The sequence below is a fragment of the Epinephelus fuscoguttatus genome, linkage group LG1, assembly GCF_011397635.1.
Source record: "Epinephelus fuscoguttatus linkage group LG1, E.fuscoguttatus.final_Chr_v1".
Taxonomy (NCBI): domain Eukaryota; kingdom Metazoa; phylum Chordata; class Actinopteri; order Perciformes; family Serranidae; genus Epinephelus; species Epinephelus fuscoguttatus.
In genome coordinates this window covers 39,562,593-39,582,909 of record NC_064752.1, presented here as the reverse complement: position 1 = coordinate 39,582,909, position 20,317 = coordinate 39,562,593, and the positions used below count along the sequence as shown (strand labels likewise).

The following is a 20,317-nucleotide window of genomic DNA, read 5'->3' as shown; positions in this document are numbered from 1 at the left end:
CATGCCATTTTCAGCTTTTGGGCGCACATCAACTTTTAGTATGAATCCTAAGCACTCTTTTATAAATGAGGCCCCAGATGATCTACCAAGTTTATGACAGTATATGATAATCTAACACTAAAATCTTCACTTGCAATTTAACATGCTTAAGCACCAAACCACACTATGCCCATTTTGCCTGCGCCAGAACACATGTAACGTCAGTGCCTGATCAAGAAATGTGCCACTATTAGCTAAATAGCAAGCTAGCGTTAGCGTTTGTATAATTTTTTTTGTGATACCAAATTATTACAGAATTAACCCAATAAACAGACTGATGTCCTGTCTCCAAATATATAATATTAGTACATAGCTTTATACCTGAGAACAGTATAGTGGCAGTAAAAAGTACACATGTATTTGCACTATGCTACAGTGTTGTCCATGGTCATTGGCCGACAGTTCACAAGTTTGAAATGGGTTTATGGTCTTGCTTCCTCTGTGACGTAGGCAAAATGGCAACCATTGAGGGTGAGAAGTGTGTTATGTTCCACATTCAACTTTCTGATCATTCAAGCAGCAACCTCCAAGGCTGAAAATGAAGCCTATGTGGAAGAGCCAAAAACTGCCAAAACAGCTCCACCCTCTCATCCAAATATGGTCAATTCTGGCACCGAAAACCAAGATGGCCATGGCTGAATTCCCAAACTCAGTGCTTCAGAACAGCAGTCCAATAGATGACATCACTTCCATTATTTGTATAGTCTATGAATGCGCTTTATTTTGCTATACTTCAAAGTGTAAATGCACTTATGCACTCAAAATAGCAAGCACATGGACAGAAATATCTGATTTGCAGGACTTATTTAAGCCTACAGTTAGCCACTCTACCTCCAGGCTAACTCTGAACTAAGAGCCTTGCTTCCATGGTAACGGCAAGTGACACCTGCTGACCAGGGGCACCAAATGACAAAAAAAGAGGAAGATATGTCTCATGATTTGTGGCTTGGTAATAGGGTTGTGAAGCAAGCAATATGAGGGGAGAGACCTTGGAAATATGGAGCAGTGAGGACACTGTCAGTCATCTCTGTTTGCCTAAGGAAACTGTCTGTGGGAATATTGACTGTCATCGCCTGCTGAATTTTCCCAGTAATTTATCCTTGTTACTGGTGAACTCTTCAGTGACTGAAATTGGTTTTTCAAAATGGGGGAGAATTCCAGAAATGTTTCATATACATGCTGAGGTGCTGCACTTACTGCTACCTTGTCTTATTCTTACTTTAGGTTGCATGTTGTCACTGTCCTCAGGATTCTCTACAGCACTGCAATTTATTGTCTTTTTCTCCTCATGTCATTGAGCTGCAGCATTGTCCTTAGTCATCTGAGTGGTGAGCTAGAGTTGACTGTGTAACAACTGCTGGTAAAAGGCGCAGCAGGGGACATTCACAAATCAAGCAGCTCATTTCACCATCATTAAGTTCCAGTCATGGATATATTCTGAGCCAGTTAGCCTGAGACGTGTCTTTGGACTGCTGCTTTGCTTTAGTAATGTTACTGTCTGAGGATCGTTAGAATTACCACTGACAGCACTGACATCACTGACACTGCCATTTGTACCTGTCCTTTTGAGTCCTGCAGTGGCCATCAGGCTTGCATGCCTTTGACTTCATGCCATTGACACATATCTGTATATGCTAGCAAGAGATGCTGCAACAGCAGAGGGGGCACGTAGCCTTGCAGAGAGAGGGAGAGACGCACCAGGCGTGTTGCATGAATGTATAAAGAGAACAGCATTGGAGGTGGGGCCCCATTCATTCATACAAAAGTTTCTCAGTGGCGTTTAAAGCCAAAAAAGTTTGACTTTCCAGATATAAAATGACCTGGATCTTCTGAATCATTTGGCCCATAGAGCAAGCGCACTAGAGACTTCCACTGGCTAAGTGGCTAACTTCAGGTTTAGCGATCTGCTAACTTGAATGGAGATAAAAAAAGTTCAATTGTGCGTCTCTTCTAGACTTTCAAAATGTTCTTTGACCAAATGGATCAAACCTTGATAGTAAAACAAGTAATTTCCTGGAGGTTGTGGCCCTCACAAAATTAATGCAATTTACAGACATGTCTTTCCCAAATTAAGTCTATGGGAAAAAGTCCTCTGGGGCCCAGTGGTATCACAAGACTGGCCTAGATGGTGTAGTTACATGATTTAACCACTATGTCAAACTGGCTATGTTAAGTTTGGCACGCTTTCTGAGGGCTGGTTGTGTTGTCCAGGGCAGAAGTCGATCTATCTGATGAAGTGTTTTGTCCAGCCTTCCCATCATCTGCACTGGAGCAAATGTTACGCTACATCGCTATAGATGTGTGTGGGAATGTACCACATTTTAAGTGTTACAATTATGCGCAGTACTTGCAATCTCGTACTTAGAAGGCAACATTTATTATTTATCAAGGCAAACATTTTCAGCCAGAGTGAAGGGAGCTGACTGGGTTGACATGCCAAAAATTTTAGTTTTTGCAAATCAGTCCTCCTTAAAAGAACTAGACAGCTTTGTACCACAGACAAATTAAGACACCCTGCAGCCTCGTGGCTACGACCGAATCACAGCCGTGACGATATCACAGTACAACATCACTCCCTCTCGTGTGATATTGCTTAAACATATATATATATATATATATATATATATATATATACATATATATATATCCTGTATGCGAAGCATTCAGAAAAATACTTCTGAACTTTTCCTCATGTACAGAGCATACACCACAAATTAAAGAAACTAAAGTGTAAACACTCCCCAGTTCACTGCCTACATGACACGAGCTGCAGACCATGTTGTGCCTCTGTGATGGACCTTTATTTGCAGCTTAACCAAAGACAGTCTTGTGTTTCTGATAATGAGGCAGAAAACAGCAGGAAAGCAGCTGATCAATATGCTCTCTCCCCCCAGTAGGTTACATAACGACAGCCAGCCAGTTATCATTCTACTGCACTCTTTTTCCAACTCATCTTTTTGTTCTCTTTTTCTCTGGTCTGTCTGATACAAAGGGGGGTTTCACGGGGCCTCCATGATTCTGTTACTGACACAAATGTGTGCATATGTGTGTGTGCTTCTGCTCATTATTGTGAAAGCCCGAAGAGATGTCTGTGGTTGGTTCAATTACAGCAAGACTGCACATTCGCTACTGTTATTTTTAGGCCTCAATAACCCATCAGGATATTACTATGTCTGAGCAATCCCAGTGTATTCATATCAGATGACCCTTTCTGCGGTGATACCTGCACAGTGCAAGTCAGATGGCTGCCTGAGCCCTATCAGGAACATGTCATACACATACAGTATGCACAAATACAGGGTGGAAACAAATGAAATCAAAATACTGCAAAGTGTCTGTGTGCAGCCTCTAGATCTGCAATGATAAACCATCCTAACGATACCCAGTAGCTGCCACTAGCGACAGTAACCTTCCAACCCACTCCATAATACAACTGGAAACATAATACAGCATTGTCAAGTAATGGGATTTTAAAATACAGCTCATGGTTTAATACACTGACGGTTATTATTGTTTCCTGACACTGGATGAATCACAAATGCAATGGTGAGAAAATGTTCAATTTCCCACAAAGGAAACCTCCCTGTTATCTAACTTACAGTCACACTTCAGATAGATGTCTTAATTCGTCTGTGGTTCAAAGCTGTCTAGTTCTTTTAAGGAGGACTGATTTGCAATGAATTCTGGGTAAATTAGGGATTTTTTTAAACTAAAATTTTTGGCATGTCAACCCAGTCAGCTCCCTTCACTCTGGCTGAAAATGTTTGCCTTGATAAATAATAAATGTTGCCTTCCAAGTACGAGATTGCAAGTACTGCGCATAATTGTATCACTAATGTGGTACATTCCCACACACATCTATAGCGATGTAGCGTAACATTTGCTCCAGTGCAGATGATGGGAAGGCTGGACAAAACACTTCATCAGATAGATCGACTTCTATCACAGTACAACATCACGAGGTCGACTGTGATATTGCTTTTATACAACAGTTCAACAGTTAAATAAGCAAGGCTGATTAAGAAATGTTGAAAAATGTGGACAAAATAGATAATTTAAGCATTTTATTTGTCTTCCGCCAACAAAAATAGTTCCCTCAGGACTCCGCTGTCACCGTTGCTATGTAACGCAGACATGGTGCACCAGGCACTTACTCTTTATACACATTTATCTGCACGTTTCCATTAATTGTGCAGCCGGTGAAGTAAGTCTCTGGTGACTGCATGGTGGACTGTGGCTTCACAGGCACAGCCAAATCTGCCTTCTGATCTGACAGTATGTTGCTTTTCTCCAAGTCATTGAGCTCCGCTGATGAAACACTGATAAACCTGGATGTGTGCTCAGATGGATTCAGCTTCTCCTCTCCCTCATCTTCCTCTGATGACCACTCATAGTTGAATTCAAAACTTATTTTAGGAAATAAATCCATATTTTTGGCTGTTTGACAGTGGATGAATTAATTAGCCTACAACACAACTGCTGACCTAACTGACACTAACCGTCAGTTTTGATTTGATGGTTGATTGTAATCAGCTGTGATACATACACAGTGAAATAACTGTGATGTTGTACTCCAATATCATCACGGTTTTACTGTCTCTCGACCAATCAGATTGCAGGGCTGGAACTAACTGTTGTATAAATATATATATATATATATATATATATATATATATAAAACAAATATTGCACCTTTCATATTTTTCTTTGAGAAAAGCATCAAAGACTGTTTTGATGCATATGCTGCATGAATTGATGGATTGGTGAATTAATAGTACACCTTTTGATGAATGTCACTCTTTTTGTCTCTGTCTTCTCCCAGAGTCTGTTCCTCAGCAACATGCACAAGATGAAGAACTTTAAGAGGCGTTTTTCTCTTTCTGTTCCTCGCACTGAGACCATTGAGGAGAATGAGTTCACTGAGCAGATAAACCAGCTCAACATACAGCACACTCAGGGTAAGAACCTGCATGTCACTAACTTAAGTGTCATTCAGCCATGGGGGACCTCTTGGTAACCTTAATGATATACTGTGTGGGTCCCAAATTTAAAGAAATTCCTCCAAATTGTTTTTAAAGTTTGACATTAAACTGTGTTGGGTTGTTAGTACAATGGTTAAGGTCTAGTTAAAGTTTAAATTAAAACCTGGGCTGTTGCTTGAACTATAGATTGTTCTCACTCATTTTTGTATGCCTGCCGTCACCACAGACACAAAGACTATAGAAATGGAGAGTGAGAGCTTTTTATCTCTCTACATTTGCACTTTTTGGACAGAAGACTCTTTTTCTATTGGGATTTACTGGAAATGACAAACAATATAGCCAGCAGTAAGTAGGTTGTTCTTAGCACTGGTCATTTACAGCTCTTTGGCGATCTTTGTTCAGTCTGTTGCCACCTCATTTAGGTTTTTGTAGTTAAATGAGGAGATGTTGCGTAAATTCTTTATCCACTGTGGAGCTTTAAAAACTGGCAACAGGAATAAATAGAAACAGGGCGACAAAAGTTCAGCTCAAACCAGCAGCACTGTGTCGCTTGCAGCCAGTTAGAACATTCCAGTAGAAAACATTGTCATCAAACTGATGCTCGCTCATGTTGCATTCGGTGAGGACATGGTGTTAGAACCAGTGAAACAGAACAAAGAAAGTCATCCCTTTAAGTATTTTTAAAGACAGTAATTGTATTCAGAATTTAAACTTCAATTAAAACTGTAACTTTGACAGAATATAGTTATTTATTTTCTGAGTGAAGCAAAATCCGTCTTCGGGCAGATTTTTGCTGCCAAATTAGTAAAAAAAAAGATAGGGACTCTGGCATGATAGAGGAAACAGTTCATTTACACTTATGACCCAGATTATTATGACACAAAGCTGGTTGAAATTCAACAGAGTATCCCTTTAAGCCCACAGAATGTCTCTCCTGTTACAGTTTGCAGGTATTTTGGTTGTGTAGGATACCATATAGAAATGTTTTTGTAACTCCATTTCAGTGAAAGGGACTTCAGTGTTTGACAGGTTGGCCACAGTGGCTAAGAAAACAATTTTGTAACCAATAAACCATTGGTTAATTAAGCATGTTCAAAGTCCTGAACCCTGAGCTCCTCTATTTCCTTGTGTCTTTTGGTCCCTGTGTGAATGAACAGCTCATGTCTAATAATAGCGCACAACTGCAATCTCATTCTGGTTTTTAATGCCAAATACAAAAGCCTCCCTTCCTTCCGTGTCTGTAGCGGACCCTCGCAGATTAACTGGGGTATTTCCAGCTACGACTGGTACCACCACCGAAGCTTAGTTACAGAGGATCAGCAGGCTTCAAAGGGAAATGAGGGTTATGGTGGGATAAGTGGTGGTAGATAATGCAAAGGAACTGAGTGCACTCAGAATTAGGTTCTTTGAGTGTCTCTGCTTTATGATGCAAAGTTTGACTGTGAAGATAGTACAATGAGATGGAATAACATGAATGAATTGCATTAATACATATGCAGCATTAGATTGCAGAGCTACTACGATGTTTAACCGCTTCATCTTGCATGATGTCATCACTGTGCATTGTTCTTTAAATGCTTTAAGCTGGAAAATAACGATTAGATTTTATGCCAAGACCAGCGCACAAGCATTAAAGTAAGCACTATGTACTGTGGTTTCATCAGACCTGTTTGTTTATCACATCAACGAATCATAATCAGGCAATTAAAGCCTCTGCCTCTTGTGTGAACATAGAGTTCTGTAAAGTGAGGCTGTTATTCGGCTGCCTGGCAGAGAGAAGCAGCTGGATATGTAGTTTAACCCCCCAGAGTACATCTGTCTGCATCACTGTCTGCTCCTGAAGGTCAGGAAAGAGGTAACCAGACAGAGACAGACAGACAGGCAGAGAGAGAGAGAGAAAGGGGGGAAGAGGACAAAGACATGGAGGTAAACAACTGAGTGAAGAGACATTAAGGAGACACAAAGAAAGACAGAGCATTTGACCTAAATCCAGCTGATGTTTACACTCACCTTTTTCCTGTTCATTTCTCTTTTCTGTCTTGCACTCTTCTGTCCCATGTGAGGGATTATATCATGCTGCTTACATCATACTGCTGTTTAAATGGAAAACATCCTCTGACATTTTTGCAAGGATATAATGATCTGAACACAACATGTGGTCCATGCATGTTTTGTCAGATCCAGTGAATATTGAGGCTAATGTTTGGTAAAGGCATTATTTGGAGCATGTGTACACCATTAACACTGACTTTTGCTTTCACATGGGACATGAACTACAGTCTCCAGGGTGACATACTGGTTTGTTTGACCCATCCACCTCCTCTCCCTCCCATGCTATACAGACTTTCTTGCTCCTTATACTATGTCGGTTGCTCTCAGCATTAGCTATTTGCTATGGATAAGTCTACAGTGGAGTTAATTGCAACCCAATGCGTCTCATCAAGATTGAAGTGTGCCTATAGTGTCAATATCAAACGCCAAGGGGCGAGACAAAGAATTGCTGTTTGACAACCTGGGAATGAGAACAGGCTGTCATTTGACATTTCTGGAAATATGCTAATTGGCTTGATTGCAGGGGTCCATGTCATTGGTTCGACAGCCCATTGGTTCGACATCCCATTAGTCCGACCGTCCGCGGTGCTGAACGGCTCGCGGCGGGCGTATGGTGCGCCGCGACCGGCTTGAGGCAGAGCAGGCTCACGGCTTATGTGTTTGTCACTTTCTTTTTCATTTTAACCCACACCATGATCTTTTCCTGACCCTAACCAAGTGGTTTTTGTGCCTAAACCTAACCAGACCTTAACCACAGGGCATTATGATGATTTCGGAACGGACTTCGGAACAATGAGTTTAATGTGGTCGGAACAATGGGATGTCGAACCAATGGGCAGTTCCCGATTGCAGAGAGTTGGTAATCATCTTTACATTTTTGTTTGTGTGAGGCTTAAACAAACCAGATACAACGTGTTAGTTAGCGAGTTTTAGAGAGGCAGGTAGGCTGATTTTTGAGCCAGGCTACCTGTTTCCCCTGCTTTTACAGAAAATTGTTCACAACTGTGCAAACAAATCTTATTAAATATGCAGCTCATGCTCGAGTGACTTTAACTTCACTCATCAGATTACTGGATTCTCTCATATCATCTCTCACATTTAAAAACACGAGCAGCTGGAAGACGCTGACAAACAAAGAAAGTCAATCAGTCTCAGATCAATGAGCCCGATGAACTAATGAGCATTCCCTTAGGCACACAGAGATACACACGTAAGATACAGCGACACATGAACACAAAAATAAGCTGCTCTAGCTTCAAAGTGTATATGTGAATGTGTGTGTGTCTGTGTATCAGTCCGTGTTAGAGGTAGCCAGGACTTCCTGCCTGACTAACTGCTAATATTTCACATTAGGCTCAATCCCCTTGTTTGCTTTCCATATATTAGTCCATTAAGCTGTTTTACTGAGCTCCAATATGAACATGAGAGTAATCACATATGCCACGGTGACACATCAGCGCTCTGATGAGAGATTTTTCTTCATCACAGTTGATACCAAAAATTCTCTGCAGAGAAGAAACAAATCCTGATTAAAGGGATAACAAATCAGTTATTAAAGTCTGTTGATTTGAATCGCTAACACGTGACAATGGGTTGGTTGAGTCTTCAATTGAATCGATTTAATTTATGTTTTATTTAAAAAGATACAATGTAGATTAATCGACATTCAAACAAATGCACCTGTTTGCTGAAAGGCTAGGGTTTAATTGGCAGTTCCTTTGCCTGATATTTTATGAATTAATTCAATATGTATGCTGCAATAGTTAAAAACGTGGTAAAAAGACATACACACAATACAGTTAAACATATACAAGCTAAGCATATACAATATAGTTAAACAACATAAGTGGATAAAATAGCCAAATGATAATTAAATTAAATAAAAGTAGCACCAGTGTTGACTTTGTTGGTTTTCATTAAGCCATTTTAAATTATAGAACCCTCTGGCACACAGTGGCAGAAAAAATAACCTTTATTACCAAGCAGGTGAGATTCTCTTATCTTGGTTATGTTGACTGGCTGTTGGCCAAAACACACTGCCATTTGATTTTACAGGAAAAACACCATTAGCTACTGTTCCCATAAACCTACCGCATAACCTGTTGACCACATGACAGTTTTAGCTTTGCCTCAGTTAAAGCTACTCTACAGAGTTTTCTTATGAATAATCAGATTTATTTTATTTTTTTTTTTTGTCTTTGTCAGATGTGAGCAACGTAGCAAGATATAAGCAGTATACAATGCATCTTGTAAAGCTGTTATGGTCAAAGTGTTAGCAAACAGATGACTACATCCAGCAGACACACATCAAAATTAGCTTTTATGTGAAGTCCTGTTTCTGGTCAATCCAGTCCAAAGTCCAATCATCTTTTTTTAGCTCTGTTTTTGTCTCTACCAACTCCTGAAAAATCTCTTTAGCAGCTAAATACTCCACTTCATTCACTAGCTTGTCACTAACTTGGAAGTAACTTTGGTGATCCCTTTTGTTTTATTAAAGTCTCCTTATTGTATCTAATACTTTGGTTTACAAATAATTTCCCATCACCCTCAGCTGTTCTATGTGTTAAATGCTAATTAGCAAATGTTAGCATGCTATCACACCAAACTGCAGTGGTGATCATAGTAAACATTACACCAGCTAAACTAACATGTCCTTATTCTCAAGTCGTCAGATGCTGACGCTTTGTCATGGCGTTCAGCGTCTGATAGCGACACACAGGGCACCCTCCAGTGTCTCTATGTGACGCACAGCTGAAACACATTGTAACATGGGTTAATGTTGTGAAAGGGTCTCGGTTAGATTTAGGCAACAAAACTACTTGATAAGGTGTAGAAAAAAGATTATGTTTTGGTTAAGATACGTTTGTTACGTAACGATAACATAACACGATGTAAATGTGCTGCTGCTTTTACTGTGCTCTTTATACTGAGTCAGTTGGTCACAGTGTCAAATATGGCTGTGGATGGGTTTACACTGGATAAGCTGAAAGCCCTGCACATCTCATAAATATGCTAGAGTGCCTTTGGCGCCTTTACCACACGCCAAAGGTAGTGACAAAGCGTGGGTATTTGACAACTAGGGGATGGGCACACTAAACATGAGCATGTTAGTATTGTTGTTGTGAACCTGTTAGCATGCCAGTGTTAGCATTTAGCCAAAAACTCCAGTACAGGCAGAGCGACACAGTAGCATGGCTGTAGACTCCTAGTCTTGTTAAGTACTCTCAGGATTTTTCATCAAGGTTTGTAACATGAGTTTTATAGTGTTTGGAAAATGTCTGTCCTTGACGAAGGCTCATTAACGGCATTGACCAGCTTGTCGGTTCAAACAGACTGGGTGTTAATTCTGCCAATATTTGTGAAGGTTATTTCCCAACACAATTCCACAGTTATTTCTGAGTCCTCTCTACCTCTGTTTCCCGCTCCCTGTGACCACAGCTCCAGATGGATACGCTACAAAAACATCATGCCGCATACGATATTGGATTGCTTTTTACTCCTAATAAGATGTCTAACAGGCATTCATCCATATCTCAGCAATCAGACACTGTGTGTGTGTAAGCTCATATCAGTGTCGCATTCACTGACCCTAATTAGCGTCTGGAGATCAAAGGAGTGCTGTAGCTGTGATATTCAAATGACTAGCAAACAGGTTGTCATCTCATCCTCCCAGCCCATTTAGACTGTCAATCAATCTCATGCCAAGTGGCCTGTTAGAAGCCTCTCTGTAGCACTGTTACAAACGCCTTGTTAAACTCATCCAAGCATTTTAAAATCTGACAGCCACCTTGGCCTCTATTTGTCTGCTTCCTTTATATTTTTTTGTCATTGCTTGTTATAGGTTATGTATTGTACATGTATGTGTGTGGAGGTCATGCAGTTAATATTCATGTTCATGTATATAAATAAAAGTGTGCATTATGGGGGGGGGGGGCTTTACGGAGATACAGTATAGGAGATTTACCCCTTAACACTGAGACCCGCTTCCCTTGTTAGCCATCATCCCCATGGAAACAAGGAGTTAAAGAGCTTTGTGCTTCACCCCAGCAGGGAACAGTTGTAACACAGACATATGCACACCTGAAAGCTGCCGATAAATTGGGGACACATGTCCACCTAACACCCCACACTTGCCGTACTGGTGAGGCGGCCAACACTCAGTATTGAAACTGGAGATCAAACTGCAGCTGAATCCTCACAGCAGGTAGCATTCAAAAGACGCCGACCAGGCATCAAACACACATCACAGTCAGTGCTGTATTATGAGGATCAAAGTCCATTCTTCCCATTACAGTGGCTGGATAGCTGTCACACTGAAATGCTGGTGTGCTCACAGAGTATAATAGTGTGTTATGTTTGCTTCAGCTGGCTTAACAATAATCTCCTCTATAGTCTTGATGAACCTCGTCTCTGAAAACAAGAAGCTCAAAGTCCATTCCAACAATCAGCAATCTCAAACAGCACTTTGTAGACAAAAAAGCATGCAGCCAAAACTGACCCGTCACAGTTCTTGCAGTCTCCAGGTGGCTCTACTGGAGACATGTAGTGTAATTGTCTCTATAAAAGGGGCATGTCAACTACAGAGGCTACCCCATAAGGGGTTGGTTTGGATCTTTTGAAGTAGGGTTGCATGAGGTACTTATCCATAGTCAGTGTATTACATACACTAGATGTCAGTCAGGCAATGCCGGTTCGGAGAAGCAGGCAGAGTACCACCACAGAAGCTAAGCAATGTACTATTGTGGATGAGCCCCTTATCTCTAAAATTATGTTTATATACAACTAATTTGAAACAGCAAATACATTTATAAGGGAGATGTAATGTCAAGAGAATTTCCTATTGACATAAAGAGTAATCTAATGTAATATAATATAATAATATAATGTAATAATAAAAGTGTAATGCAATCTAGCAATACAGTATCCACTCGTAGTGACCACGGCATTATTTTTTAATATTTCACCAAAAGTACTATCTTTCCTAGCCTTGAACAAAGTGCTTTTCTTGCCTAAACCTAAGATATGAGTCTGGACACAAACGTAGTTCAGGTGCTTAGGTCGTGCTCTTTTATGCCCGCCATTCTCCCCAACAACCTCTTTCAAATGCCTGTACGACACATTAACCTAGTGTTTCATTACCTGAAAGAAACTTTGTCTCTGAACATAATCCAGGCAGAAATTACTCAGCCAAAAGAAAATGATTAAGGAGGCAGTTTAGTAACATGCAAACAGAATTTCCAGGAGACAGGGTTGTGTGGACAGATGCAGCAAAACATATTTTAGCCATCAAAGAAAAGTTCCACCTAAAAGAAGATCTGTATCAGTTTAGGTGTATGCTATATTTAGAATATTTCCATGGCTTTACCTTGCTGTCAGATAGCCCTTTCGAGCATCTAACTGAAACCGTCATTTCGCTCTCTTCAAAGCCACATGCTATTGACAAAAAACACAATTTTACCTTGTAGACCACGGGAGCCGCTGTTCTACCACTGCCAAGCCATTGTGTGACTTGAGCGTGAATCTGAACTAACCCTTTAAAACAACAAAGTCACACAATAACACAAGCTAACTAACTGACTGAGGCAGCAGTAGACCAGCAGCTCCTGTGTTCTGCAGGGAAAATTTACTGTTTATTTTAGCTGTTCTGGAACACACACAGGTGGGTTTACCTTTGTCACCCATCTGTACATGTGCAAATGTTAAGTGATAATGTTTCTGCTCTGTCAGGCCTGACTCCAGACAGGCTGGGCCCTCCATCTCATGATGCCAGTCCTTCAAGCCCTGAGCCAACAACACCGGGAGCTCAGTCTCCGTCCCACCTCCACTTCCACAGCAAGGCCCAGCACAGACGTTTCTCCATGGAGGTAAGTAGCAGAGGCTCAAGGAGCAACTGTAGGAGGACACGGGTTTATATCACAGATGAACAGGTTAACAGCTGAAGTGTTCCCCTTGGTTTTCGGTCATGCTGGAGTTACATGCTGACAAGTTTTTCTTCCACAGTAATTTGTGTGTTGTCAATTAAGCACTAATTAGAAACTGTCATGGTTCAACTGCACATTTAAAGCATTAAAAGAAAGTTTAACATAGATCTCAGCAGTGGCCTGTGTAGTTTGTTCTTCTGTTTAAACTCTTCCCCAGGAGTCATTTCTTCATTTCCACCTCTGCCAGCTCCATGAGATGAGTAACCTCCGAGGCTTTTGTTCTCTCGCCAAAGCACCAGACTTTTTATTGGAAATGTGAGAGAGTTCACAGTTCCACCTTTTCAGAAAAAGTCCCTGTGGAGTGAGTGTGATTCACTTCGAGTCTGTCTCATGCTCTACACAACTCGTAGCAGACAGTCAAGTGAAGCTATGCCAGAGGGAAGTGAGTGCTCAGGAAGGACGTGGTACTGTGATGACAGAAATAATGTTGCAACAGTGAGAGGTCTGGGAGCTAGACTATCTGGATGGCTTTATTCAGCAGGCATAGGATATGTACAGTATGTACCTCTTTCTATTAAAGAGTTTACAAGTTGTAACTACAGCTGTATGATTAATTTATGTGTTACAAATCAGTAATCCATTAATAAGGACAATTTTATGCTTGCCAGGATGTGAAAAATCTCTTAAGCTGGTGTTTATAACGTTGTCTTTTCAGCTAGAGCTTTTGCTAATTCATCAGGACGACCTTTCCAATGGACAGTTCAACCATTTATCTTCTGGAAAAGAGCCACAGAGCATTAAGACCAAAATGGGTTTATTAACTCATTAACATTTACAAGCCCAGACTTGACTTATTAGGCAAATGGAAGAGCCCTTCATTAATTAATGACTCCTTAACATTTAAAGGCCCTGCACATCCATGGTACACCCACACAGGTGATTTCACTTTTGACTGACTAGCCTCGTTTCCAGACTGTGGTGTGAACAGATTGTCACATGTCAATAGCCTGAGTGTCAGACTGAAGCTCACCTCCATTGAAGGTGATTTACAAGGGGGAGGGAATTAGATTTTTCCCTAACCAATCAGTAGAGATCAACGACTCACCCAGAATCTGACGTCATTAGTATCCATGCCTCGGGGTGCCGAAAACAAGCAAGTATTGCCCGTTTAAAATGTCTCCGTCGTTGTGCATGCCCAGCTGCATCGCCGTTAAATCCAATTTAGCAGCTTCCTTAATTTGGTCCTCCATTAACGCGAGTAGTGGCGAAATACCTCGATAGCATCGTTAATGTGGTCTGTAGGATCTGTAGCGGTCGCTATTGTTGCTGTCCTCACCAGTTACCCACCAACGCACAGCTTGACATCAGCGTGGCGCTGATTGGCTAATCGCTAGACCTGCCCCCACCCCCAGCGTTCATTGGTCCTTTGATCGTTTGGACGAGATAAATCGCAAATTCATTGCAGTATGCCAGACCAGAGATGCAAGTCTACTCAGTTGAGTGGGCGGGGTCTATGGTCTGGAACCAGGCTAACATGTCAACACAGTCTTACTACCAACTTGTCAAATACCAACGCTCGGTCAGTGCCCCTACAGGTCAAGGTATGATGCTTAAGGAACCTCTACTGCATCAGTTTTGGATGATCATGGACAGCGTGTCAACAGTGGTCTTTCGGGTGAAAGTCCACTGCTTGTTTGACCCATACACCATCCTGCCTGCCTGCTCCATGAGGACTTTCTTAATATGCCAGTTGCTTGGAGCCCAAGCAACTGATCTTGCCACCTGGTGCATCTCATACCACCACTAAAGGGTGCCTTGGTGCATCGGTCTTAGATGCAGAGGACCACTGACCAAGCATCAGTTTTTGACGAGTTGGGAGTGAGACTGCGTTGCCAGCTAAGACAAAAAGGAGCATGTCTGATTATTTCTTCAAATACCTTTTGTCTTCATTTTAATAATACAAAAACAGGTAATAATACATTTTTAAAGACTGCCCTTATTTTTGACTACAAAGAGAAATTACCTAAAGGGATTTTAGCTGGACTTTAACACAATGTCTGCACAGGCTTGGTAGTGAAAGCAGCTTGTTAGTAGAACAGTCTGTGTCTACGCAAGATGCCTCCAGGCACTGTGTTTAGTGTAGGTCATTCACATTTTGGCAGTGCTCAGAACCCATTACACAAACATAGTAGGTGCAGACATGAAATGAAAGACTTGTAAAGTGAAACACAAGCAGTTACTGCAAACAGCTGTATTGATTAAAATAGGAGCGTATGTGTTCCAACAGATGCCTGCGTACACTGACATGTCAATGACTGTCAGTACCTGTATTTATGTGCATGTAGAGGGAAAGCTAGTTCTTGGCCATATGTCATGATTTGGTTGTCTAGAGATGTATAGTCTGTAAAGGTGGCTAAACTCTACACCCACAATCCTGCAGGACGTCAGTAAGCGCATGTCTCTGCCCATGGACATCCGCCTGCCCCCAGAGTTTCTCAAGAAACTGCAGCTGGAGAGTGAAAACTCACCACTCTGCAAACCTCTCAGTCGCATGTCTCGACGTGCTTCACTGGTTAGTGCTTTTTATTACTCCATACTTATCGATCTATCAAAAATATATTATAATATTCAAATAACCACTGTAAGACTGTTTGTTGATCTAATCTAACTAACTGTAAATCTAATTTTAGCAACCATATTGGCTCCTTGTTTATTTTAAAATCTGTGGTCTCTTTGAACCAGTGAATGTCTCAAAGCATATTTTCTCTCCACAAATTACTAGTCCTCTTATCTTGCTTTTCTGCTATTATTATTATTTTGGTCCTTCTGTATTATTAGGTAACACTTTATTTTAATAATCCACCTACAGGTAGGTTAAAGAGTATCTGTAACATTTTAACAGCTTATTAGTTGAGATTCAACAATTCAACTGTATCACTTTGTCAGTAGATCGAATCAAAGTTGTATCATGGCAAACTTTGTGATGTCAGCTGTATCATTGTGCATTCATCCATTTTCATCTTATTTGGGGCTGGATTACAGGGGCAGCAAGCTAAGCAAAGTACTCTAAATGTCCCTCTCCCCAGCGACACTTTCCAGCTCCTCCTGGGGCATGCCAAGGCGTTCCCCGGCCAGATTAAGATATATAATCCCTGCAGCATTTTCTGGGTCTGCTCCGGGGCCTTCTACCATTTGGACATACCTGGAACATCTCTAACAGGAGGCCCCCAGGAATCATCCTAAACAGATGCCAGAACCACCTCTACTGGCCCCTTTCGACGCAAAGCAGCAGCAAGTTTACTCCGAGCTCCCTCTGGATGTCTGAGCTCCTCACCCTGTCTCTAGGGCTGAGCCCAGCCACCCTATGGAGGAAACTCATTTCGGCTGCTTGTATCAGCAATCTCATTCTTTCAGTCACTACCCAAAGCTCATACCATAGGTGAGGTAAAGGATGCTGCACATCACTGCAGACACCTTGCCAAACCACCGATCCATCTCGCACTCCACTTTACCCTCACACGGAAACAAGACCTGAGATACTTGAATTCCTTAGCTTGCGGCAGTAACTCTCTCAGACTTGAGGGTACTGACTCTCATCCCAACCATTTCGCACTCAAACTGCAAACCGCAAACCGCCCTGGTGCATGCTGGAAGTCACAGTGTGATGAAGCCAACAGAACCACGTCATCTGCAAAGAGCATTAATGTCATTCTGAGAATCTGAGAGTCAATTTAATATCATACTGTGATGGATCTTTTTATTGGATTTTGTACATGAATTATCACATCTACAGACAAAGCTTGTTGAATCTCAATAAACTGTTGAAATTTTACAAATACTAATGTTACAAATATCTGCAGGCGGACTAATCAAATAAAGTGTCACCATAATTAGTCTCTTATTTTCTTTGCTATTTCCCATTCCAGTTCTCCATTAAGAGGTGTTTGTTTTTCATACCAAGTTGACAGAGTAAGAAAGGATTTGTACTTAATTAACTTTAGAAATAATTAAGCAGTGTTTGGAAATATGATCTTTTGACAGCTCCGTGGTTTAATCAGAGGAGAGAATCATAACAGTGAACACTATGAGATCAGTCTGCCTTTTTCTTCTTGCCTCCAGTCTGATATAGGCTTTGGGAAATTGGAGACATACGTGAAACTCGGCAAACTGGGTGAGGTAAGTCTCTACCAATTACTCACACATTCACCTTTGAACAGTTTTCAGAGGGTTGATGGAAACAGCTGACATGCAGCCCAGTGAGAGGTGAGTGTACGACTGCTACACCTACTGCAGCAATAACTGGAAGCTAGACAGACATTTATCAAACACGATGGACCATCTCTCTAGTGTATAATGTCGACCACGCTGACCACAAGTTGTCTGCGAATCTTAATTATAGTTATCAGGCAGGCTGTGCCCCAAGCCCCAAGGGCCTCTCAAAGTGGGTACAACACATACAGGTTGGTTTATATTGCTGAACAAGAAAAACTGCTTGGCTGGCGCAGCCTGGCAAGTATTAAAACTGCAGTCCTACCATGTACTCAGATATATGGTACTCTGTAGTGTCACGTTTGGTTGAGGAGGACTGTACAGATTGCATGACATGGCCAGTGCACCTAAATCCCACACCATTTATCTGAGAACGGCTATTGCCTGAAGGAGTTAGGAATGATTAGTGGCGGAAGCTGTCTGCCTTAGTCTCAGTCACAAGGCTCAGCAGCAGATAACAGCAGTGATGAGGGATTGAATAGAGCGGCTCTTGTAGTCAATTAAAATAACTTGTGATTCACAAAGGCATGGTTGGTTTATAGGCAGTGAAAGGTTTCCACATTTGGCCATCATAAAAGTATGTCATTTGCTGCTGTTCCTTTTATTAATATCTGAAAAGTTTTGCACCCTTAGTAGTTATTAGGACACCTACAGTCAACTGCATAATGATAGAAGGATTTTAACCAGTTAAAAGCTACTGCAGGGTATATGAAGGATAATCACCTCAGCTGTTATAGTCAGTAATTAGAAATTATCAGCCCTCAGTGAAATAAATAAGCATTGAATTAATGGATTAAGTCAAAGCCTGTTTGAGAAGCATCCATGTTATGATCTGAGGCTGCTAATCAACCCAATCACCAGAATAAATGTTGGCATTGCATGTTTGTGCACACCGCGGATACATTACATTTGTATGTTAGTATGTAGGGGATATGTTGAAACTGCCAGGAAACGCAGAGATGTCTCATTAAAGAACAACCACTTTTGGCGGTACTCTTCCCAGTGAAAAAATATCAACAGGTCCCTAAAACACTCTCACGTATGGTGGCTTAAAAAGACACAAAAAATGCAGTGATGACTCACTTAAAAAAAACAAATACATTACTTAGTTAAAAATTTGATGTGATATGTATGAAATGTACAAATATAACATATTCGTGATTTCAAGAAATGTAAAATGCCAACATCAGCGACTGGACTGTGATAGCAGTGTGTGTGTGTGTGTGTGTGTGTGTGTGTTTTAATAGGGGACGTATGCCACAGTGTTCAAAGGGCGAAGCAAACTAACGGAGAACCTGGTGGCATTAAAGGAGATTCGGCTGGAGCACGAGGAGGGAGCACCTTGCACTGCTATCAGAGAGGGTACAGACACATCAGCAAACACAAACACACACACACACACACACATTTTCCAGTTTAGGTGGGTTGCCCTCAGGTGGATAATAATTCTATTTTAGGTAAAGCCCTACTACAAGGAAGTGAGTGAATCATAATTTAATCTCCAATTTTCACACAGATATAGCTTAATTACTGCTGCATTATGAGCTGCGTTAATTAATACATGGTTAATCCTTTGTCTAAAATCACAAATTATGCAGATGTGACACCTCTTACATGTAATTACACAGTTGCTATTACACACTGTATAATAATATACAATGTTCTGACATTGACTGTACCATAAAGATTAGTATATACTGTACAGGGTTAGTAGGCCTATACTGTGAAATTGAGACATAGTATCTGCAATAGGATTAAGTTCAACCTCAGAAACAGTGACCTCCAGTGGCAGTAAGGTGATTTCTCCAGGACACAGCACCTGAGTTTAGACTGAACCACAGAGTTTAAACTGCAGCTTCTTGAGGACACAACTATAAGTTTAAGAGACCAGGTGATTATTTTTCTCAGACAACACAAATTTAAAGCTGTATTTAACCTGAAGTCGTAGCTATTGTCAGAGCAGCAGCTCCAGGCTGTTAGTGTCTACTGTTGTTGTCATTGTGCTGGAGTCACATTTTAGGCTCCTGCAGAAAACAGCACAACTCATCTCTCCTTCTTCTTTCAACTCAGTTTCTCTGCTGAAGAACCTGAAACACGCCAACATCGTCACGCTGCACGACATCATCCACACCGACCGCTGCCTCACTCTGGTGTTTGAGTATCTAGTGAGTACATTGACAGTTCAGCGTGCAGATGTTCACAAGGTGTTGACCTAGATACATCTGACTCTGTGGCTGTTGTGTCTTCCAGGACAGTGACCTTAAACAGTACCTGGACAACTGCGGGAATCTCATGAGCATGCATAACGTCAAGGTGAGCCAGATGCATGAAAATGACTCAGCAGCAGCAGCAACAACACTACTGACTAGAGAGGGACTTGTATTAATTTACATCTGTACAAATACATAAAATAACCCATATTATACATCTGTTTTACTCACATAACAAACATCCTCAAGTGCTCCACCATGCATACGCAGCTTAAGGGTTTGCAGCTGCTTGTTTTCAAGTCAAAAAGCAACTAATTAATCAGAATTATTTGTGGTATGGAGCCATGGAGGCCTGGAATTGAAACAATGAAATTAATTCACACTCTTAACAGAGGAGTTATTCAGAGAATCAGAGCAGAAATCTGACAGCAAATGTTTAATGTGTATTACAAATTGTTAGTCACACAGCTAAGCATGTGATTTCCTGAAAAATAAGAACCTGGTCAAAAACTTTTTCCTATCCTAATGGTTGGAAGAGTCACTGAGTGATTTTATGAACAACAGAAACCCTGACAGCCAATCATTCCCTAAGCAGCTGGAGCATGCAGTGTGTGTTTAGCACCACTGTTTACAGAACAATATTGCTCATCAGTATGGATGCTCACATCACTTTGGTTCTTTCTGTGAACAGTCTTTTAGAGGAGTGAGGAGAGACTTGAAAAGGGGGAGGCAAATTATATTAATTTCTTGATGAATGTTGGTAAAGGTCATGCAGTAGTTTTATGATCCATATTCCATTGTTATCATACAGATGTCTATTTTTTAATCCTCCTTATTTTAATTT

At 41.1% G+C, this 20,317-nt stretch overlaps 1 protein-coding gene across 1 annotated transcript in view; it reads left to right on the top strand.

Annotated features, from left to right (window-relative positions):
- Positions 1 to 20,317, top strand: part of cdk18 (cyclin dependent kinase 18) — a 62,066-nt gene that overhangs the window by 25,880 nt on the left and 15,869 nt on the right. The window contains exons 2-8 of the mRNA XM_049583338.1: positions 4,862 to 4,997; positions 12,801 to 12,937; positions 15,435 to 15,566; positions 17,114 to 17,170; positions 18,511 to 18,625; positions 19,334 to 19,428; positions 19,514 to 19,576. Of these exons, the coding sequence (XP_049439295.1) occupies positions 4,880 to 4,997; positions 12,801 to 12,937; positions 15,435 to 15,566; positions 17,114 to 17,170; positions 18,511 to 18,625; positions 19,334 to 19,428; positions 19,514 to 19,576 (717 nt within the window). The 5' untranslated portion in view covers positions 4,862 to 4,879. The remainder of the gene's footprint in view (positions 1 to 4,861; positions 4,998 to 12,800; positions 12,938 to 15,434; positions 15,567 to 17,113; positions 17,171 to 18,510; positions 18,626 to 19,333; positions 19,429 to 19,513; positions 19,577 to 20,317) is intronic.